The sequence below is a fragment of the Micromys minutus genome, assembly GCF_963924665.1.
Source record: "Micromys minutus genome assembly, chromosome: 2".
NCBI lineage: Eukaryota > Metazoa > Chordata > Mammalia > Rodentia > Muridae > Micromys > Micromys minutus.
The window spans coordinates 95,922,995-95,947,032 of record NC_137971.1 but is presented as its reverse complement, the minus strand read 5'-3'; the positions used below and the strand labels follow the sequence as shown (position 1 = coordinate 95,947,032).

General features: G+C 45.9%; 1 protein-coding gene across 1 annotated transcript in view; it reads right to left on the bottom strand.

Moving 5' to 3' along the window:
* Positions 1–22,060, bottom strand: part of UVRAG (UV radiation resistance associated) — a gene marked incomplete at its 3' end in the record, with an annotated part of 40,652 nt that extends 18,592 nt beyond the window's left edge. The window contains exons 1-2 of the mRNA XM_080913077.1: positions 21,783–22,060; positions 574–691 (exon numbers count right to left, since the gene is read on the bottom strand). Coding sequence (XP_080769203.1) covers positions 574–691; positions 21,783–21,899 — 235 coding nt within the window. The 5' untranslated portion in view covers positions 21,900–22,060. The remainder of the gene's footprint in view (positions 1–573; positions 692–21,782) is intronic.
* Positions 22,061–24,038: the final 1,978 nt, after the last annotated feature.

Below are 24,038 nucleotides of genomic sequence, written 5' to 3'. Positions count from 1 at the left end.
TGGCTCACAACCATCTGTAACTCCAGTTCCAGGAGATCTGACACCCTCTCTGACCTCCAAGGGTACCAAGCACATAAATGTACATACATATATGCAGGCCAAATGTAAAATAAAATTAATAAGTCTAATAAAACAAAACTGAGTTGGAGAAAACCAAGCCATTCTTCTGAAAATGACCCTATATACTATATACATAAATCTAAGTAAGGGAAGATACAAATCTGTTTTCATAAACTCAGTCACTACAGAGGGAAATACTTAAAGAAATGTAAAACTAGTATAAGATACTAAACCCCCATCATCTGTTTTAAATGCTAGGGGAAATAAAGGTGAATAATAAATAAATACTGAATTAAATAAAGGGGAAACAAACTTACTTAGCGACTGAAATAGTAACTAACATTAATAAAAGGGAGACAAAGTTACCAAAGTAAGGCTACACCCTAGAACTCTACCCACTGGCCATGTCTAGCTTACATCACTTGTGAGGTTTTCAGAAAGCGTGTCTGAGCTTTCTAAGTAGTAGCAGGCACGGCAAGCTGCTCCTGTTACAAGCATACGACGGTGACTTACCTTTACAGACCTTCTCATTATCACACAAATGAAGAGTGAAGTAGGTATCCAGGAGCTGATGGCCATTTCTATTAACAACGTTCCGAGCAGCGATGTTCCGGAGATGTCGAAGACGCCGCTGAAGCACAATCACAGGGAAATGGCATTCAGTTTTTAGTCCTCTGGGGTTGGAAAGCAGCAGTTCAAACAGAAATGGAACATGACAGGTTGTCCCAGGAACTTTCTGTTGAGCCCATGACAGAACCCAGTCTATTACTTATGCCTCCGCCGCACAGGAAGTACACTTTCCTCATCTCAGAGCAGTTACGAGCGTGGACTGCAAACAGACAGGAAATGCTTTTGCTCTGTGTATGTAGATGTCTGTGCGCGTGTGTGTGTGTGTGTGTGTGTGTGTGCGTGTGTGTGTGTGTGTGTGTGTGTGCGCGCGCACACGTGTGGGTGTATGCAGTGGAGCTCAACGTTGAATGTCTTCCTCAATCACTTCTCATTTTCTGAGACCTGGGCTCACTGATTGACCTAGACAAGTTCATCGGTAAGTTCCGGGGATCTGCCTGTCTCCATTTTGCCAGAGGTGAAACTTTTGAGGCACACTCCCATAGGAACACACCACTCTCCCATAGGGACACACCACTCTCCCATAGGGACACACCACACTCCCATAGGGACACACCACTCTCCCATAGGGACACACCACTCTCCCATAGGGACACACCACACTCCCATAGGGACACACCACACTCCCATAGGGACACACCACACTCCCATAGGGACACACCACTCTCCCATAGGGACACACCACTCTCCCATAGGGACACACCACTCTCCCATAGGGACACACCACTCTCCCATAGGGACACACCACTCTCCCATAGGGACACACCACCACACCTAGCTTTTTTACATGGCTGCTGGGAACCCAAAGTCAGGACCTCAGGCTTGTGTGGCAAGCCCTTACCAACTAATTCACCTTCTCAGCCCCTGAAATATTTTTGAAAAGCACAAATATTATGTAAGTGAAAAACCCCTGCAAAAGAGTGTTAGTATCCCCAGGGCATAAACTAAACATAAAGTTGATTCCTCTCGCCCGAAAGGCTTCAGATAGTTATAAATATACGCCCTGCTGTTGTTCAGCCTAGATACCAGCCCATTTGTACAACTGTAAGAGGCCATGGACAGAAAAAAGAAAAGAAAAACAAAGAATCTAAAAGCAATAACTCATTTGTTCCAGCCAGCCTCTATCTGCTAATCAAGACTATGTTCCTTCTATTTCACTAACCAGGATTCTCAGTTCTGTGGAGTCACCGAGCTGGAAACACAAAAGCTCCAAGGCAGAGCTTCAACAAAAACACAGACGATAAGATGAAGAGCTACCCATTCATGTCATAGCAGAGACAATGGTGGCAGAGCCAGGCATAATGGCAAATACCTACAACCCCAGCACTTAGGAGACAAGAGTTGGACAGGATCACTGCATGTCCAAGGCCAGTCTGGTCTGCTATCAAGTTCTGGGCCAGCCAGGGTTACAGCTCAGGACAGTTTCTCAAAAGAAAAGAAAGTAATGCCAGTGCTGAAGGCTGGGCATATCATGTTCACTCCTCAAAGTAAATTCTCTTGAGACAGTAGAGGTCAGCAAGATGGCTCAGTGGATAAAGTGCTTGATGAACAAGCCTGACAACCTGAGTTCAGTCCCTAGTCACATGAAGGGAGGGAGGAGAGAATCAGCACCACAAAGCTGTCCTCTGGCCTGGACACGCCTACACACATCACACACAATAATAATAAAATAATTTTTAATAAGCACCTAGGGCTCACTGTTGAATACCCTTCCTGCCCTCCCTTCCAGCTGACAGCTGGGAATGCCCATGGTCAGCTATGCAGGCAACCAGCCAACAGTGCCTACATTTTTCATCCCTGCACACACCAACCCAAGACTTTCTCCCTGTGTACAGATTACAATTCCTTGAGAAAAAAGACCACTGTCTAGTATGTGTCCCTAATCTTTAAGTATGACAAGTTCCATGTTTACAAATCTCTCACGGGCTCAGGCTTACTAAAAACCCAATGTGCCTTCCTTTCACCCCTTAAATTACAGCCACTTCCTACTCCCTGTTTCATTAACTCATTCAAACCTTCTAACTGGGAGGTTGTGAGATGGCTCACTTGCCACCAAGACTGGCAACCTGAATACTGGGAACCTGCATAGTGGAAGAAACAGACTCTGAAGTTGTCCTCCGACCTCTGCACAGGAGCCATAGCAGATGCAGTAAATGTCATGTTCACACTGACAAGAATCATCCATAGACAACAATCGCATTTTATTTGCTGTATGAATGCCAATGAAAAACACTGACTGAAGCCTGCAGTAAAGTCCATTGTTTTTGAAGCTTCTGCAAGCTGACCTCTTCAAGGACCCATCCAGAGGGCTGGGGCAGCAGCTCAGTGGCAGGGTACCAGCCCAGCATGCCTAAGACCCTGGGTTTCATTCCAGCACTAAAATAACTAAGTAACTGGGGCTGGAGGGGATCGCCTACTGCACTAGCCCTGGAGCTGGGAAGGGTGCAGGACCAGAGATGCTGGGCACCACCTCCCATCACAGTGCAACCTGAGAATCAAGGAGGGAGAGCAGAGTGAAGGCTGGGGTTCAGTCCCACTAACACACTTGTCTCAGATGGATCATTTCAATAGTGGTAATTACAGTGAAAAGCGTCAGTCTATCCCTAGAAATCAGCCAAAGACCACACAGCTTTGGAAAGGACTTACTACAGTGACTGTTAACTGATTTACCCAGGCCTAACACATCCACACAACCCAAGGCTGTAGATTACATCTCCACTACTGCAGACAGAAAGACAGTGTCTGTTGTTGTTTTTAATTCCACAGTGTACTTAGTAGCAAAGTACAAAGAAATAATTTGATTTGGTTTGATTTGGTCTAGTCTAGTTTTGAGCCAATGTCTCTTTATATTAAATAGGTGGGTCTCCATCTCCTGGGCTTGGAAGATACTCCTGCCTCGACCTCTCAATTTCTAAACCCACAGTCACAAGCTACCAAGTCCAGCTTGAATAAATGGTTTTAAATATCCTCATTTCCACGAGGTAATGAACGTGATAATTTGGAACCTCAGCACAGTCAGCCAGATCACACTCTAGTCTAACAGAAACAGAAAGCAACTTTCAGCAGTGACATACCCCACTGGGCACCTGCCCACCCCACGTGCCATCTTCCTCTGCAGGCACCTGAAGTGTTCCAGATTCCCAGATGTAACAGTGCCCGAAGGAACAGAGGCTTCCCTAAAGGAAAAGTAAGGACCAAAAGATGATGATTTTCATCACCTCACTTCCTGTGCTCTTGTATAAAAGACAAGGGCTGGAGAGATGGCTCAGTGGTTAAGAGCACTGACTGCTCTTCCAGGGGTCCTGAGTTCAAATCCCAGCAACCATATGGTGGCTCACAACCATCTGTAATGGGATCTGGTGCCCTCTTCTGGTGTGTCTGGAGACAGCTATATATATATAACAAATAAATAAATAAACAAATAAAACTTTTTTTAAGAAAAGACAAAAGTACTGTATGGGTCTTAAATGTGATTACTCACAAATCTCCACCGTCACCAAACAAAACCTCCCCACAGATAACTTTGATGACTCCCACTATGACTTGGATATGAAGTGCCCCCCAAAAGGTACTTAAGGCTTGGTCCCAAGCTAGTGTCATACTCTAAGTGATTCTGAAAACTTTAGGAGATAAAGCCTGGAAGTAGGTCACTGAGTCATGCCCTTAGAGGTGTACTGTCCCTGTCTAGTTCTCTCTCAGCTTCCTGTCATGCAATAAACAGCTTCTGTCACACACGCCTGCCGACACGCACACCTGGCTTACAGAGGATTACATATCTGTAATCCTAGCACTTGGTAAGTAGAGAAAGCCAGCATGGGCTCCATGAAACCTTACCAAAAGAAGGAGATGGAAGGACAGACATAAGGAAAATTAGAATATGCTACCAGATTTTTTTATCACAGCAACAAAAACTCAATCCGCAAGTCAACAGTGATGTATTTTCAAAGCAAAGTTTAAATTCAAGTTGTTTCATTTACAAGAACCATTACAGATCAACAATATACTCAACAGTCGCAATGCAAAGACCAGTGAAGGCTATGAAAAGGCAGGCCACAGGAAAATAAATAAGCCACCAATGAACCCATGAAAAGAATGTACAATCATGACCACCATTAAAGACATAAAAACCAGCTGAGAGGTTTTAATCTTAGCACTCAGGAGGCAGGGGCAGATGGATCTCTGAATTCAAAGCTAGCCTGGTCTACAGAGTAAGTTCCAGGACAGCCAAGACTGCACAGAGAAACCTTGTTTGGACACACACACACACACACACACACACACACACACACACACAGGAAAAGGAAAGGGAAGAAAGAATGGCAGGAAGAAAGAATAAAACCTAACACTGCAACATGCAGTGAACTAGCTTCCAAATGTGGCTCACTGGTACACCCCGTGGCCATGCTCTCTTGACTACAGTGTGATGCCACGGCACAATGAAGTGCGCTGTATGTTCCCAGCCCTGTCACATGTGGCAGGTCTGTCACTACAGCCCAAAGAATTCTAAATGATTATGATGGCCCAAAATCATAAACAGTTACACTATAGCTTCCCCTATCCTTCTGGATGCTCTTCTTGGGAGCCCCGTGATCACATAGCAGAAGACAAGCAGCTGCATGAAGGGACCGTCCTGGGTTCTTCAGAGCTGACCTCAGACGGCAGCCAGATCTGTAGCCGCTGAGCCTCCAAAAGTGGCAACCAGTGGACCCAAGCTGTCTCCACAAAAAGTGCAGATTTAGGAGCAAAATCAATGTTCTAAGCCACTGATTTGTTGTTGTCGCTCTTATTACACAGATATGAGTAACTAAAAAGCTCTAGCTGGTTAAACAAGCTATGTTGTTCTCTGACACAAGTAAAGAAACCAGAATTGGAGAAAATATGACTGTTCACCTGGAGGAAGGACAACTTAGCAATTACCAAAATGTTCCAGTACTATTAAAAAAGCAAAAACTTCATAAACACTCTTAAACGGTAATACACTCACAGAACGGAAAACATATCATTTTTAAAAGGTCACTAAGTACGGGTATGAAACTCCAAGGAGGGAATGTTAACTATTCAGAGAAAGAAATATAATTATATTCCTTGGATAACAGAGATTGGGGGTCTGCAAATGTGAAGGGTCATGAGGTAAATACTAAAGCTTTCCAGCCCCTCTGCATATTTTTTCCTAATTTGCTTAAACCCTTTAGCACACTAAGTGCTATTCTTAGCTTCCTGGTTATGAGAGAGACCTGCTGCCGCTGGTATGCCGGCCGCTGGTGTGCCGGCCGCTGGTGTGCCGGCCGCTGGTGCAGATGTGGTGAGATGTTTCAGAGCATCGGTACAATGGTCCTGGATGCCCGCCATCTCTGGCCTCACTCTGCCCCTCCATCCATTCCTTTTTAGTTCAGCCATTTATTCTCCGTCTAGGAGCACTCTCACTGGAAGGTAAAGGGCTAAGACCCAGGTGATCTCAGGTAAATTGTTATTTCGCTTTAGCTTCATGGAGGACAAGAAAATGAAACTTCGAAAAAAAATTTGCTTTTCCGCAGACACTTGAAAAGGGGATTTAAGCTTGCTATCAAGTTAGACTTTTCAAACAGAGAAGCCCATTCAATATTACAGCATCCTCCCCACCCCCATCTCCCCCACATGCCTCACTTCCATATCCCACCCTCTGATCCCACCAGAAAGACTCCCCAGGAAAGTTCTGAGAGATGAACGCTTTTGAAACTAGGGCTTGGGCCCCCTGTCCCTAAGCAAATGGTGACAAGAGTCAATGTCACAGACTTAACCCAACAACACTCAGTCCCTTGAAACACTTGACACTTCTCATTTGTAACTAAGAACTTTCTCTGGCACAAACTATACAGCTTCCCACCTAGAACCTTGAATATTAACTCTGCTCTCCAACTCCAAATCAGCCCTAGAATTAATTTAATGAAGTCATTTACTGAGCACTACTAAATTATGAAACAGGCGTCTTCTCCATAGCAAAGACAAAGCAGACCTCTGACATCTGGCATTTCTTTGCTTTCTTACTCCACCCTGTTCTCCTTCAATCTTGGATCGAACCTGCCCTTTTCTCTACCCTCCACCTTGCCTGAGGAACAGGCCGTCTCCCTCACCTTCCTCTCTGGCTGGGTTCTTCCCTCTCACTGACACTTCCTGCACACACTGCGCTCAGGCACTGTGGGGAATAGAGCAGGGAGCTCCCTCATTTCAGTTTGCAATCCTACTAAGGAATGGAAATGTGAACATGTTGCGGTAAATGTTAAAAAGACAGCGGCGCCCGGTTCCAACAAGTCACCGCCCCACGCAGCCCCCAGGTACTCTGGTACCCAGATGATCTCACCCAGCGGAGGCCATAAGAAACTAACATCAATTCAACTCAGCGGTGGCCTCTCCCACATCAGTTCCAGCACCGGGAGAACATATAGGATTATGGTATATTTATCTCAGCTGCGGCCACCCTCTGGTTAGTATCTCTCCCGGCTGCCTCTCTGCTAACCTCAAACTCTGCCCACACTCCAACAAACCCGACAAATTCAAAACTCCAGAAACTTGTAATTTATCAATGGCTTTATCTCAGATTTAGTCAGTAGATTTTTACACTCCACAAACGTCTACACCATAAACTCTGAGCCAAATGATATAATATAATTTGCCCATCTAGACAAGACAAATCATCCTGTACAAATCTATTCCTTAGAAAATATTCTTATCTACCTGTGGCTAATTAAGGCCACATGGGTCAGGGTCATCCTTCTCCCCAGCTCTGGCTTCTCCCTCTTTCTAAAACTTTGTTCCCACCTACCCTTCCTTCTCGTCCAATGACAGGCCTCGTTTTATCTTGAGCCTGCCTTCACCTGCATAAAGACAACTTACATGAACCCATGTGGTAGCTCAAGCTCATAACCCCAGAGACCCAGCTTTCATGAGGAGGAGGACCAAGGTGGAGAACAGCATATGCAACAGAGCAAGCTCTAGGACAGCAAGGACCTCTCTCAGAACACTTGGACGCAAGAAAGCAAGGAAGACCAGCCTAAGCTAAGCAGGCGGGCATGATAGCTCACAGCTGTAACAATTCTACTTAAATACACACTCACAAATTACATGGAAATTTCCATAAACAAAAAAGTTCTAAAATACTGCCGATAAGAACTGAAAGGATAAGGCCACCTAAGAGTTAAAGACTTTAACTTTAACAGGGTGACAAATTCAATTATGTGTTTGAGAATAAAGAAAAAAAATTGTGAAAGAAAACAACTAAAGAGTTTCTAGAGAAATGAGAACAAGTCAGTAAAGGTATTAGAGCACTAGAGCCGTCCGCACACACTCACACCCGTACACATAGCAGACTGTCCTGCACTTGCTTTCTGTTGCTAGGAACCTGCACTTCCCCCACAGTCCACACTGAAGTAAGTCACAGCAAATCTAAGGCAGGAACCTGAAGGCAGGCACTGAGGTAGAGAGCAGGAGAGCATGGAAGAACACTGCTTACAGCTTGCTCACTTTGAGATTACATACACATCCCAAGAGCACCTTCCTACAGGGGGCACAATGCAGTCACTGGGTTGGCCTAATGCTGCTTCTATTATATTGCTAATTTTGATCCCCTCCCCCACAGTTTGCCCCAAAGACTAGAGAGTCTTCACTTAAGGTAAAATGGCCAAGTGCAAAGTCAGAGGGAAAAAAATGAATTTAAACTAATACAACAAAAGCAACTTCACTGACACAGAGATATTCCTAAAAATTCCCGAGAAAATTCCAGTAAATGGGAAAGAATGTGAATAAATAACTCCCAGGGGAAATAGCAAGAGTCTGTAAACGTGGGAAGAATGCACACGGTGAACGAGGTGAAGCTTCAGTAGAACTGGCGCAGGTCAAAGGTCATCCAGAGACAAAACACTGCAAAGCAGGCGCTTGGCCAAAAGCCGTGCAACTGGCAAAAGCCTGCACGTACAGCAACCTGGCAACGTAGACAACAAATGCACACAGCCTGCAACACACAATTCCATTTCTCTGTCTGTGCTAAGAATATACTTGCAGATATGCAATATGATACACTGATTTTGATCTTTTGCAGTGGTTGGGAGCAGATACGTCTTACACTGGCCTTGAACTCACTATCTGGTCCAGGCTCAAGCTCTTGCTCCTCTTGCCTCAGACGCCCCTTCAAGGTCTACAGATTTGCTCCCTAGAGTGATGCTTTTGGAAGGCAGTGGGACCCCCAGGACCTCCCCTTCCTCTTTTGAGTCTCTACCCCACAGGAAGTGCTCCCTGCCGTGATCTGCAGCATCGCCACAGGACCAAAAGCCACAGACCACAGACAGACATCAAAATCCGTGACACAGAATATTCCGCTCCTCTTCGTAAGTTAATTACCTTAAGTGTGTTACAGTAATATGAAGCTAACTAACACAAATAGAATAGAGTATGGCTCCTATCAGAGAAAAATTGCAAAGAACTTTAAATATATCTACCAGAAGTTAAGTTATGGGTCCTACGGTGAGATGCCGCATAGCCAAGAAGGCTAGATAATGTGCTGTCAAAAATGACAGCCAAGACACTGCTAATCTTCCAGTAGTTTGTATGGCTCCTGTGTTGTCATCCGCATTTCGCAGACAGAAAGGAAGACAATGATGTAATGCGTATAACCGATAACACTACTTGCCCCAGGAGGGGGATGGGGGCTACACACTGTATCCTTATGCATTATACAAAATCTTATACACATTTTATGTGAGAAAGCATAGGAATATATTCCTTACTTTTAAGTGAAAAATCAATTTACATTAAAAAAAAAAAGACAAGTCCAGGCAGTAGTGGCACACGCCCTTAATCCCAGCACTAGGGAGGCTGAGGCGGGAGGGTCTCTGTAAAATCAAAGCCAGACTAGTTAGTATACAGATAGAGTTTGGGGACAGCCAGGCTAAACAGAGAAAACTTGTCTTGAGAAAAAAAGGGGGGGGGGGTAGCAATAAATCTTTTTTCTAATTATTTATTTTTATTTTACATGCATTGGTGTTTTGCCTGCATGTGTATCTGTGTGAGGGTGTCAGATCTTGGAGTTACATATAATTGTGAGCTACCCTGTAGGGGCTGGGAATTGAACCCAGGTCCTCCAGAAGAGCAGCCAGTGCTCCTAACTGCTGAGCCATCTCTCCCACCCCCCTGCAATAATCTTTAAATGCAGACATATGTAACAGCCATTCCCTGCATAAACGTGGCACAGAGAAAGGAGCTCTAGCTACAGTGACCCTGAACTTGAGGGGCAGACACTCTTTACTCACTAGTGAGCAAACCACTGGCCGTGTCCCTTCCCACAGAATGTAGATATTTCCAGCTCCTAAGTGACTTCATGGAGAATACAGCAACCGCTGTGAAAGCTCTGCAAAAATCAGTGAAGAACTTAATGAAAATGAGCTGATAGACAGATCCAGGGAGAGGGCGTGGCTGTGAGAAAGGTGACTGGAGCTGGCGCTGAATTCATCGATCTTCACACAGATGAGAAAGGAGAAGGAAACAGACCTCAGACAGTCAGTGACCAGAATTCCAGAACTGCAGAGCTGAGAGGCCTCAGAAAGTCATCTAAGCCTGGGGACCCTGCACCGCCAGGGAATGTGTTCAACATGCAGGACCTGGGTCCTAGCACAGCACTGACCTACTCAAGCAGAACCCTTATTTTAACTGTTACCAAGTATTTCAAATGCATATTTTCAGTGGAAGCGATTTACAGCATCCAGACTGATTTATTAATGAGAAAGCCTGGATCCAAGCAAAGAACTACTCACTTCACACCGAGTGAGGAGCAAAGGTGAAGCTGGGCCTGACCTCCCAGAGGGGCGCACCAAGCTTGCCCCAGAGACACCCTGCCTCAAAACCTGTGAGGCCTCTTGGCCTTTCAGGTTTCACATGCCCATTATAACCAATTATAACCAGACAGCCAGGTCCATCCACTGTCTTCCTAGCATCATAGGAACATGGCTTGTCCTCTGGTGTCTTTCAGTCACTGCTCTGAAGCTATTGTCACCGTAGGAAAAGCACTTCCTTCTCCTGCCTGTGTATCGACTTCCAGTTCTGAAATCAAAAGCTCAAGTCTGACTATTAAGCACTGGACAATTCCTTGAGAAGGTTCAAGACACTGGGACGAATTTAGCATGAACATGCTGATCCCAGGCAGAGACTACGTAAGCCAAAACTTGGTATTTCTAAGGCAAAACTCTGACTTCTTTCTCCTGTTGCATCCTTTCTTAGAAACTTAACCCATGCTACTTTATGTACTGAGGCCCTCTTGTTCCTCTCATCCTAATCAAGCTTCACTAGAAAAGTGTGGGGCCCCAAACCTCCAGTGCTATCTTCAATCCCAGAACCCCTCAGCAGCCAAAGGCTTTTGTCTTCACCTTACCTGCCATATCGGAATAAACCAGAATATTTTATTATCTCCTAACTACTTGTGATTTGCTAGCAACACCTCTGAATACCATTACTGCAAAGAGGAATTGAAAAGCTCCAAGTACTATGACCGTAGGTGTGCCCCACCATGCCAAACAACAGGAGATGTTTTGGTCTCTCCCTCCCTCTCTTTCTCTCTCCCTCCCTGCTTCCCTCCCTCTCCAGCAACTGAACTCACCAACTTCAAGAAAGCTAGGTAAGAGCTTTACCACTGAGCCACATTCCTAGTCTTGACACTTTTAAAAGGCAAAGCCTGTGTTCCTTGTTTATAAAGTGACCAAACCTGGATGGCAGCTGTATCCTGAACTGAAGGGAACCAGAGTCCGGGTCTAGAACACCTCCAAAGGTCTGTGTGTTAATAATGGCTTGGACCTTGGCATAGCACTACTGGGAACTGTGACAAACTTTAAGAGCTGAGATCTAGTGGGAGGCTTCAGGGCATGTGCCCTTGACAGGATATTGGGATTCCCCAGTCAGGAGGGACAGCTCTGTGCAGCTCACAGAGCCTAGGCTGCTTCACCATAAAGGCAATGAGGTCATGGATTGACACATCCTAACTCCAAATCTCCAAAAGCCAAACCTTTACATAATTGATTTTCTTTTCTTCTTTTTTTTCTTTCTAACAGAAAGCTAATACGAGAGATGTTCCATACAGGACATGTGATCAGCTAGCTAAATTGGAATATGAGCTGCAGAGAGCCGCAAAGGATACACAATCAACTAACTAAATTAGCCATGGAGAGCTTCCGCTCAAAAGGACAAGACATGATTAGAGAAGAACTTCCTACCCTGAGCCCCGACCTTCAATGGGGAGAAGGACTGGAGGCTAGAGGAGGCATTGAGGACTTTGTTTACTCAAGTGTGCCTGAATAACTGTGAACCCTGAGTAATGAACGCAGGAGATTCTGAGCTGAGTACTTGGGGCCACTGGGAGGGACACACAAGCCCAGACCCTTTCCCACACCTTAACCACTGGAGTTCTTGTGCTGTGTGTACACAGTAAGCTGGGGCTACTACGGAAAATAACTGAACCCTGGGGGAAGGGGAGGGAGCCCCTGACCACAGGTAGAACAGGCAGCCCAAGACCTGCAGCAGAAGTCTGAAGCAGAAGTTTCCCAAGGCTCAACCTTCAACTGCCAAGATCTAAGACTAGCTCCAGCTAACTCCAGCTGCAGAACTGAACCAAAGCGCCAGGCAAACCATCGACTAGGAGAGGATGAGTCAGCAGGTCAGAGGGGAAAGAAATCCCTCAGCCCGATCTCAGTTGAGCAATAAAGTCTAACACCTGGGAACAGTGGCAAAGGTCTGTCACCCCTGCACTCAGGTGATTGACACACGAGGGCTGACAGGAATTTGAGGCCACTCTAAACTACATAGTAAGTTCCAAGGTCAGCCTGGGATGAAAAATAAGACCCTATCTAAAAAACAAACAAAACAAAGAAGTTAGGTGGTGGTGGCGCGCACCTTTAATCCCAGCGCTCTGGAGGCAGAGGCAAGCAGATCTTTCCTGAGTTTGAGACCAGTCTGATCTAGAGAGAGTTCTGGGGCACAGAGAAACCTTGTCTCAAGAAACCAAACTGGGGTGGGGGGTGGGGGAGCTGGTTGGTTCTATGGAGGCTGGCAACCCAAGTCAGTCCCCAGGGCCTACACTGTGGAAAAGAAGTCACTCACAAAAGTGGTCCTGTGACCACCGAATAAGCTCAAAAGTAAATAAATAGTAATTTTAAAAGACTTTTTAAAGAGAAAAGAAACTCTGCAATTCTACAAATCTAATAACTGGCTGGTGTTTTGAGGGGATAACGGAGTAAAGCGGAAGCTGGCTCTTTATTTTCCCACTTGTCCTGAAAAATCTTCCACGGAGAATAAACTTGTTTAGTCACTTCATTAAAAAATAAATAAAAAATAAAGAAGCCCCCAATCCCTTCCTGTGTATTACACACAAGTAACAGGCACGTTCTGTAGCCCACAGCCAACCTGTCCTGAATAGCACACAGCGCCAGCCACCTAATGCTGGATTCTGTGAGTCGAAGCTTGGCAGGCCCATGTGCCAGGAAGTTAACATTTTAGTAGTAACAATATTCCCCAGGACTTTCCTCTTTCCAAAGGGACATTTTAAACATTCCTTAGAAGTCTACATAAAACTGTTTTCATTTTGAAGACTCTTTAAAGGTTTTCTAGATTAGCTCTCTTACGAAGAATGTTTGGAATTGAAGGAGAAAATAATCCATATCCTCTCAAAGACACAGTCTGGCTGGCAGAATGAGACATTCCTCTTCAGGTCCAATGTGCACACAGTGGGGAAATGGCCACCCCGACAGGCTTCCCCACTCGGCATGCAGAACTGGCTAATATAAACAACTCAGTTACTTAGGAGTTCAAAGTTAAACATTTAGTCACAAAAACTACAGTCATGGTAAAGCTCACCAAGTTTTTTATAGAAAAACAAGTCAGAAGACCAATTCCCAATTTCTTTTATTTGTTTCCTATTTTCCTTACTCAAGAACCTATGGACTGAAACCAAAGGCAGACACTAGTTTCCGCTTCCTGATTTATCTTACTATTTTTAAAGGTCTGGCCACATCTTTTAGGATATTCTAACCACCATAACATATAGAAATGCTACCTATTTCCAGAGCTGGGTTTTAATAGTCAGCTTCAGAGTCACTTAATTTAGCCTGGACAAACACTCTTTGCTAGCTTTCACTTTTATAAAATGTCTAATAACATCCCAACTAGTTAGTGTCTACTGCAACCAGTGCTAAATGTTATCCAAAATCAAACAGCTGGTGTGGAGAAAAACCCGTCACCAGATGTTTTCTGTTTCTGAAACTTAAAGAGGTAGAGAATTCACTGTTCCAAAGAATATTCAAAATATTCAAAAATTGACAGGCTTGATAAAGCACCAGAAACAGAACAGAAGATCAGCCCTGGAACCCAAGGGGCATTCCTTTCCATTTCCTTGGTTCCACCGTCTGAGTGTTCAGCCCTGCCCTTGAAAGGAAGTTTAAAACAATGCCACAGCCCCACTTCAGTTCCAGCCTAATGTCAAACAAAGCTAGGGGGACACCATGTCAGAGCCCAGAGAGGAGTTATAGAACCAGGCTCTCGGGCGCACAGACCAGCTGAGAAGACGCGGCGCTGGAGAGTCAGTCACTCCCTAGAGCTCTGTTAAAGTCTTTGGAGCACATTCACAGCCTGGCAAATAGTATCACCTCTGAGAACATCTGATTTTTATGTCTGTAAAATTCCACTATTCCAAAACTTGAATTTCCACCTTAAAGTAAGATGAACAACAATATTTACTACAAACTAGAGGTGTTGGTGGAGGGACTGCAGAGAGGGTGCAGTACTTGAGAACACTTGTTCCTCTGCAGAAGACCCAGGTTGGATTCCCAGCACCCATGTGGTAACAAGCATACATGACTCCAGTTCCAGGGGATCCAAGATCTTCTAGCCCCCAGGGCACAGGCAGACATGCACACAAAACTCCCACAGATAAAATAATAAAATTAAATTAGAAAGAAAGAAAAGTTTTCCTGTTTCATATATTCCACTATCGTTTCAGATACAATAAAAAATAAATAAATAAGAGGGCTGGAGAGATGGTTAAGCGGTTAAGAGCACTGACTGTTCTTCCAGAGGTCCTGAGTTCAGTTCCTAGCAACCATCTGTAATGAGATCCGGTGCCCTCACAAAATAAAGTTTTTAAAGATATAAAATAATTAAATAAATAACTCTGCAACATAAGGAAGCTCCAGTGTCATTAAACCTAAATATACAGATGCAGATATTTCAACCATATTTTTAAAACAGATTTGTCTTTAATTTTTCTAAGCTAACTCCCAATTTTATAATTCACCATATCCCAGTACACTAAAAATGACCATGATTTCCTGTTTGTCACAGCAGAAGTGTGTCTTGGCTTGCAGGTAGAGACGTATAGCTATTAAAAATCTGTGGCCCACTACGCTGGTTGGTGAACATCTTTAATCTCAGCACTTGGGAGGCAGAGACACAAGAATCTCTCAATGTTCAAGGCCAGCCTGGTCTACAGAGTGATTTCCAGGACTTCTGGATCTGTCCTAAAGACAAACAAGTAAGAGTAAAACACACATCCGGAAACGAGATGTAAAGTTTGCCGTCCCCGCCCACAGAGCAGACCCAGCTTTCTATTCCGCCCTATTTCCAGCTGGTTTCACTTCTGGATTTTCTAACCCAGAACTAAGAACTGTGATTCTGTGAAGAAATCGTTAAGTAAACACAAAATAAGAACATAGCTTTTCCTTTCAACGAAAAATTAAACATTTTCACAGGAAGAACAAAGAAATTACAACACAGAAAGCACTAAGTTCCGGATGGTGTTGTGTCATGTTAAATGACTTAAGATGCCATTGGGAAGCTACCAAAGCCTCCTCAAGGTTTTGTTACAGGACTCAGACCTGCTTCAGAAGTTTCAATACCTTTATTTTACAGATACACAACTATAGATTGCCTTTCTTCCCCTTCAGTCAAAGAGGTCTGATAAATATTTATGGACGGAGTAACAGTGTAGGGCAGAGCACTGCGCTGTGTAAGACATCTGTTCCCAGTAAGGTCCTGTCCTGTGTGCCTGCCCTGGCCTTGCCAACACAACACACTAAAAAAGAAGAAACATAAACTGGCTTTAAGAAGCAAGTGTATATGGCCAGACATGGTGGTGCACACCTCTAATCCCAGCACTTGGGAAGCAGAGGCAGGTGGATCTCTGAGTCCCAGACCGGATTGGGCTTTGTAGTGAGAGGTGTCTCAAAAAACAAAAGTATATGATAATCACAATCACTTAAGTGGAAATGAACATACCACCTGGCAACTTTATTAAACATTCTGTCTGCTTCTGTCATTTTGTTACAGTGTTTCAACACTATCTGTGATAGTTTGTATATGCTTGGGCCAGGGAGTAGCACCATTAGGAGGTGTGGACTTGCTGGGAGTACATGTGTCACTGTGGGTGTGGGCTTTAATACCCTAGTCCTAAATGCCTGGAAGTCAATATTCTGCTAGCAGCCTTCAGATGAAGGTGTAGAACTCTCAGTTCCTCCTGCACCATGCCTGCCTGGATGCTGCCATGTTGATGATAATGGACTGAACCTCTGAACCTGTAAGCCAGCCCCGAATAAATGTTGTCCTTTATAAGACTTGCAGTGGTCATGGTGTCTATTCACAGCAGTAAAACCCTAAGACACTATTGATTCACCTCTCTGTAAGCTAGTAAATTCTTTAAGGGAAGTCACAAAAGTGACTAAATACTGAGTTACCACTTCATAAGCAACACAATGCTAGGGGCAGATGCTGTTGGAGTGGGTGGCTACAGTAAATGGGAATTGGTGGCCAAGAATTGGTCCCTAAGTGGATGCTCCCTGTGACTTTTGAGAAAGTCACTGAAACCCTAAGTTCCTGGTCTGCAAAAGGATAGGATGTCCATGGAAGCACTACAAATAATTTATGTAGATACCTGTCCTCACTGGGAGAGGAAGAAGACCCCTAAGCGTGGCCTTCACAGAGGGACACAGAGCGGAATGGGGTGGAATGAGCAGGCTTCCAGCAGGGCGCCCTGGTGAGCAACGCCCGCTGTGTGGTGGTGCTGTGATAAACACTACCTGCTCACTCCCTGTGGTGATGTACAGAAAACACTCATCTTGGTCTTCAGTTTACCTCCTAATTTCCCCAGCCAGGAGTTGGAAGGGAAATCTTCTTTTCTGGTTTAGGTGTTTGACTGTGGTTCCTGACCCAGACCATTTCCTGGGAGCACCTTCTGGTCTCTCTAGTCCCTCTTGGCAGGCTCCTGGATGGCTGGATCTACCAACCCCACTCACCTCAAGAAACAAGTTGGTGACTGAACGAATCACTGATGATGTCTACACAACAATCTCAGGAGACCTGAAGGTAGGCACCCTTCCGTCTGGCTGCTCCCCGTCTCCTTTACAAGAAACCAATAAACTGAAAGTTCTCCTGGCCCTGTGAGCCACTCTAGCAAACTAGGGGGTAGTAAATACCCACCATTTATAGCCAATTGGCCAGAAGTTCTGGAAGGCCCAGGTTTGAGATTGGCATCTGAAGGGCAAGAGAGGCGGGGCAGAGCCTTTAACCTATGGACTAGATACTAACTCCAGGTAGCCAGTCTCAAGTTTAATTATAGCTCATGCTACTGGTACCCACTGGAGGAGTACATGGTTCTGCGGAAATTCCCACACTTGGCATCAATAGTGCAAGGCTGGGGGTGGGGGGAGGCAGGGAGGAAAACAGCTCAGCTGGTGAGGACCAAAGTTCAAATCCATGGAGACACACAATAGTGTAACCGTGTGTGTGTGTGTGTGTGTGTGTGTGTGTGTGTGTGTGTGTGTGAGCTATGATAAAAATGGTACATTTTTATCTTAACTCTAGTGTAACCATGAACTAGTCTAGTGCCAGGACAGGAACATCATACACAACAAACAACCAAGGGCATCAAAACAAACAATCGAAAAACAAAAAAGAAAGTGTAAGAAACTGTCACCACTAAAAGGAGGCAGGCCAACTGTCATGTGGGATTTATGCACAGAAAATAAAGCAAGGGTGGAAAGCAACGGTGGTTAACTAGATACATGAGCATTTCAAACTCAGGACCCGCACACAGTGGGTGACCCACACAAGGAAGGGCCAGCTCTGACACAAGCTCCAAAGATGACCACAAACCTTAAAACCATGCTGAGGGAAATGGAGCAGGTGGTCAGAGTCATAGAAACAGAAAGTACAAGAGAGTTTTGCCAAGCAAGGGCTAGTGGGAAGGTAGGAGAGAGCTGGTCATTATGTGTGCAGGTTCCTCTTGGGCTGATGAAAAAGTTCCAAGCAATTCCAAGATGTTCCTGATGGCACTGAATCCCACACTTCAGAAACATATAAAAATGGGAGGCTGTATGGATGGCGCAGGTTAAGAGCCTTTACTGCTCTTACAGAAGACCCAGGTTCAATTCCCGGCACCCACATGGCAGCTCACGACCAACTGCAACTCCAGTTCTAGGGGATCTGACACCGTCTTCTGTACTCTGCAAATACCAGACACACATTTGATGCACATCTATACATTCAAGCAAAATACTCATATGAATAAAATAAACAAATTTATAATATACATATATATGGTTCAAGACCTGACTGAGCTACAGATCAAGTTCAAATCCAGCCTGAGCAATTTAGTGATGTCTTGTCTCAAAACAAACAACAACAACAACAACAGAAAACAAAGGTGCACACACACCTTTAATGCCAGCACTGGAGAAACAGAAACAGGTAGGTTTCTGTGAGTCCCAGGCTAACCAGGGCTATACAATAAGGCCCTGTCTAAAAAAAAAAAAAGATTTAAAAAAAGGCTGAAGTTATAACTCAGTAGAAGAGAGAGGCCTTCCCTAGCTTGTGCTAGGTCCTGGATTCAATTCCATGATTGTGATGGTGATGATGATGTTGTTGTTGTAGAGGAGGAGGAAGAAGAGAAGGAGGAGGACAGTGACCAGGAGTGATAGCTCAGTGGGCAAGCATTGCCCTAAATGTTGAGAAGACTTGAGTTCAGATCACACAAAGCCAGGCTAGGTAACCCATGTGCCTGCAACCCAGAAACTCCTATAGAAATGGAGACCGGAGACTCTGAAGCCTACAGGCCAGCAAGCTCGGCAAACACAAACAAGGTGGAAGGCCGCCCTATGACCTCCTGGTGTTATGCTCCCTAACACACACAGAAACAGGAGCACAGATACACAAAGATGGAGATGCTGATGATGACGATAAAGGCTAACAGCTCCAAACCCACTCCTCTTAAAAAACAAACAACAAAAAAAAAAGACAAGAAGAAACCGATTCTTCAAGACTATAAACATCGAGCACAACAATTAGAAAAGTGAATTCTAAAAACATAAAGATCGCTTTACAGAAGAAATTAAAGTAGCAATAAAACATATGCAATGATATTAAAGTTCATAAGGCTGAGCAGGAAAACTGAAACCATGTGCTTGATATACTGTCCAATAGGCGATGAATGAAGCTTTTAAAATATTAGCCAGGCAGTGGTGATGCACACCTTTAATTCCAGCACTTGGGAGACAGAGTCAGAAGAATCTCTCTGCGTTCAAGGCCAGCTTGGTGTAGAGTGAGTTCCAGGACAGCCAGGGCTTTTAGCTGCTGACCCTTCTCTCCAGCCCTTTTTATGAATCCTTAAAGGAACATGTGACCTCCAAAAAGGGTGACAACATAATCACTAAAAACTTCTTAAAATGTCCGCATTCCAAGTATCTGAGAATGGGGTTAGGAAACTTTGGCAGAGGAAAGCAATTCTCAGTTAAGCTTAATACTAAGGACACGGTAAATGTCTCTACCACAATCAATCAATCAATCAATCAATGTTTTGCCTTGAGATTCCTAAATCCAAGGGAGTACAGCATGCTCCTCTTGGATGAGCCTGTACTGACTCACTAAATAATGACAAGCACCAGCCAACAATGAACAAGCAGCAAAGCTTCAGAGTATATGCTGACTTCTCGGTTAAATAACACTTAAACAGAGATGATCCAGAAGCAAAGGTGACTCAAGGTCTGGAGTACCGGTCACACTGCAGGAATGGGTAGACTGTCCTCAACCACAAAAAGAAAGGCTCTGGATTAAGTATGTAAATTAAAATAAGGCAAACTAACTCGATCATGGAGGTGCATGCCAGTAGTTCCAGCCAGGTGTAGTTACTCCCAGAACCTTGGGAGGCATAGGCAAGTTTGTGAGTTCAAGGCCAGCCTAGTATGCAAAGTGAGTTCCAAGTTTCATTATATACCCCAGGGCTATATAATGAAACCGTGATTAAATAATAATAATAATAATAATTAATTTAATTTAAAAAAAACAAACCATACATCTTATACATAATTTTGTGGGCTTTCTTGGGCAAACCCAAATCTTTTCTAGAAGCAGATATGGTAGAAGGCCAATAATATTAGAACTTATATAACAGAGTAAATTAACTTATGTTAATCAACAAAATGCTTATTTTAAAATATATTTGTTTCCCCAACCCTGTGCATTTGGACTAGAAAGCAGAATCTCAACTACAGAAGGAATGTGTTTTGTTACATAGGCTGCCTCACACAGTTCAAGGATGACACTCCCAGAAAAACCACAAACAGGATGCCAAGTCCTCACACAGCATCCAGCTGCACACTTAGGACACTGTACACCAGTCCAGAAGCTCGACAAACACTAACAAATGAAGCTGAATTGAGTCCACAGGCAGTTTACTTGGATTATGTCTCCTAGTTTTACACTGTGAACCCTTGGTACTAGAACAGGAACTGATGCGCTCTCTTCTCCAGCCGGACTTGTTTTCAGCTCTCCTAAACTATGCCCATGTAGATGCCCGATTTCTCCAGGCTGCTCTAAATGTGCTCACTATTACTTCTCCCAGCAGGCCCCTCACACGCCACCTCCCACACATTCAAAAATTCACATTAATGCCCAATCCACTGACTTCTCTCCCAGCCACCCTCTCATCCTCTCCCACGACCTCAAAATGCAATACAAGCCTCACTCCCTTCTAGCTCCTCATATTGTCCACAAACTCCCTGTCCGATGGCACTACAAAACCAGGGCACATGCCTTCTGATCTTTTAAATCCTCTCCTACCACAGACCCTGCAGTTAATACTGTTTCCCTACTCATGGGGCATCGGGTTGCGGGAGGCGGGGGAGGGAGGTTGCAACATCGCTCTTTCCTTTACACTCCCATCCACTCCATGCCTGGCCCTCTCCCCCCATAGCCTGTGCGCTCCTGTGTGGCTCCTTCCTGTCTCTGGCAAGGATGGAAAGTTACAGGAAGGGTCTGAGGGAGCTTGCTCTGTCCTGTGGACCGTGGTGGAGCAGCTGCTCAAATCTAAAACAAACTATTGCTGCTGATGCACAGGCTGGAGTCAAGACTCTGTATTCGGAAATCCAGCCCCGCCAGAAACACTAACAGAGAGGCAGTGGGCAAGCTTGCTCCTAGAACTGAAAAACCAGGACAATAAAAAGATGGAATCTCATGGACTTATGACGATTCAATGATCACTTTGCCCTGACCCAGCTCAGTAACCTCTCCATGACTGACAGTTTCTCCAGGTCCTCTTCAATGCTAAGGTTCCTGCAGTCTCCCCTGAGGAACTGAGGGAGGGCAGTGGAAGATGTACCGATAGGCGTGTGTTGCCAAGAATTTTGTCAGATCCCCAAAGTCAGTGTTCTCTTGTCCTTACACACACACACACTCGTGTGAGATTCAAGATATGAGTATATACTTCAAATCCTCCTTCCAGACACTCACCCGAGGGAGTGGAGTGTGCCATGGGGATCTGAGATTGGAAAGGAAACCCCGACATCCCGAAAACCTTTTTCAGGAGGGGCGGAAGAAAGCACCCCGAAACGCTTGGGATGAGTACAGAAAACCGACTCCTCGGCACGGGAGCGAAAGGGAAAGCGCGGCGGCGTCCGGCGGGGCGCAGGGCTCCCGGCGCCTTCCTGGAGGGATGCGGGGGTCTGAGCGCGGGAACGGCGGGAGGGGGGTCCTCCTCCTGTCAGCCCTCCTCATCCCCGCGAGCCCCGCCAACCTTCTCGGCCCCCCGCTCGCGGCCGGCTCACCTGCTGAGACGGCAGCTCCACATGCAGGGCCCGCGCGGGGGCACCCGGCGTCAGCGCGGCAGACGGGCCCGGGGGTGGCAGGGGCACCGGGCCCCCGAGCGAGGCGGAGGAGCTCATCTAGACCCCTGGGCCGCCGAGCGGCCGGGTGGGCAGTCCTCCTGCATCGGCCGCCGCCTCCCGAGCTGTGATTCGCCGAGCCCCTACAGCCTAGAAACGGGGCACCCGAGAGCCCCGGCAGCTCCGCGCCCGCGCTGGCCACCGCCGCTGGCTAAGGAAGAGCCATATTACCGCAGTGCAACCCCTCCACCCGGGCCAGCGCTGGCGTGCTCATTGGTTCCGTTCCTGGGAGGGCGGGACCCGGCGGCGGCCAAGAGACGTGCTATTGGGCAGCGGGCCCGTCCGTCGTCGGCCGCAATGGCTAGGGGCGGAGGGACTCTAGGATGGCCTCAATTGCGTCTGTCAAACCTGGGCGAAACCTGGGGCGTAACTTCTCTCTGCCTCACCCTAATTGGCCCTTTCACTATTGAGGGGCGGGGTCTTCCTAGGGGAGCCTCGTGGGCTATTGCTCTAGAGCGCTGTCAGTTGTGGGTGAAAAAGGGACGGCGTCTTGATTAGGTAGAGCGCGCGCCTGGGATCTCGTGTCACGTGCAGAAGTCTGGAGCGTCACCTGATTAGTGAGAGTCAGTCTCCTAAGCCACTTCCGCCCTAACCTAGTTGCTATGGTAACAGAGCCTCCAGTGGAGGGCGGGGACCGGCTTGTCACCAGCGGAGCGGAGATGGATGGTCTGTCTTCCTCGCACAAAAAAGCCGTGTTTTATGGCTGAGAGGGGAAGCCTCCACCGAGCAGCGATCAGACCAGAGATTCATCGGGCAGTCCACCAGCATCAGCGATCCACTCAGACCTGCAAGTCCACGCCCCTTCTAGCTTCTATCACTAGTAAGCTTAGCCACAGTGTGCCAGCCAGCCAAGAGACTGCCTCACCTCTACGGGTGGGATGCTTATGCTCTGCCTAGAAAGCCTTTACTGCTTGTGACTCACGCTTGCTTAGCCATCATGTTTCAGCTGGGACAGGAGTCCCTTCTTCCGAAAGGCTTCTCTGGGTCTCGGAATTAGGAAACTTGGCTTTACCACAGACCTGCTTATTCTATTGTGTTGTCTTTGTTTGTTTACTTGCTTGGCAGGGCGGGTTGGGGAGTGAGACATGGCGACCTGCTACTCACCTTGTAGCTCAGTCTGCCTGGGCTCCCCAGGTGCTGGGATTACCTGAGTGTGCTACCACACCAGCCTCCACTTTGTCTTTTAAGAGGCGTTTAACACACACAGCGGCCACTTTGCCTCCCCGAATTCAAACCCGCACAAGTGAATTGCTCAACCAAAGGACCTTGTCTGATTCATCCCTGGATCCCCATTGCTTGCAGAGAGTGGAGAAATGAATATGAAGGTACAGCTCAAATGCCCTCCCTTCCCTGAAGACTTCTTTGACCATAATAGCAGCTTCAGCCATCACTTCTATAAGTAGCACCGCGTTATTTTGCAGGATATTGATTCCCTTGTTCCCACAGAGTGTGAAGTTCTCCACCACCTGGGCTGCTAGAGCTGAAAGAACACAGTGTTCAGAGAGGCAGACACAACAGGAAGCAGGCAGTTTGGGATTCTGACCGCTACCTTCTAGCGTTGTCGCTGAGCAGGTCAGCTCCCCACAGCCTGTCCATGTGCTGAATAATCTTGGTGTCATTGTGGGAGATTGGTGGGCCAATATATGTGCCCATGAAGACTCCAACATATGACAGGCAGAATTGAAATCTACTGATGGGATGACATGTATATATAGCTTAATGGTTTCATAGATGTCGAGTATTCACAAGGCCTTGGGTTCAATCCCTAGCACTATTTAAAAATTATGTGTAGCCTGGCATGGTGGCCTGTGCCTTTAATCCCAGCACTTGGGAGGCAGAGGCAGGTGGACCTCTGTGTTCAATGCCAGCCTGGTCTACAGAGTGAATTCCAGGATGGCCAGGGTTACAAAGGGAAATCCTGTCTCAAAAAAACAAAGTATGTGCATGTGTTTGTGTGTGTGGACACATTTGTGTGCACAGGTGAGCTTGCAGAGGTCCAAAGTCAACCTCAAGTATTGTGCCTCAGGGGCCAGCCACCTTGTTTTTTTTTTTTTTTTTTTTTTTTTTTTTTTTTTTTTTTTTTAAGATGGTGTCCCTTGTTGGCCTGGAATCCAGGGCTAGCCTGTGAACCCTATGGAC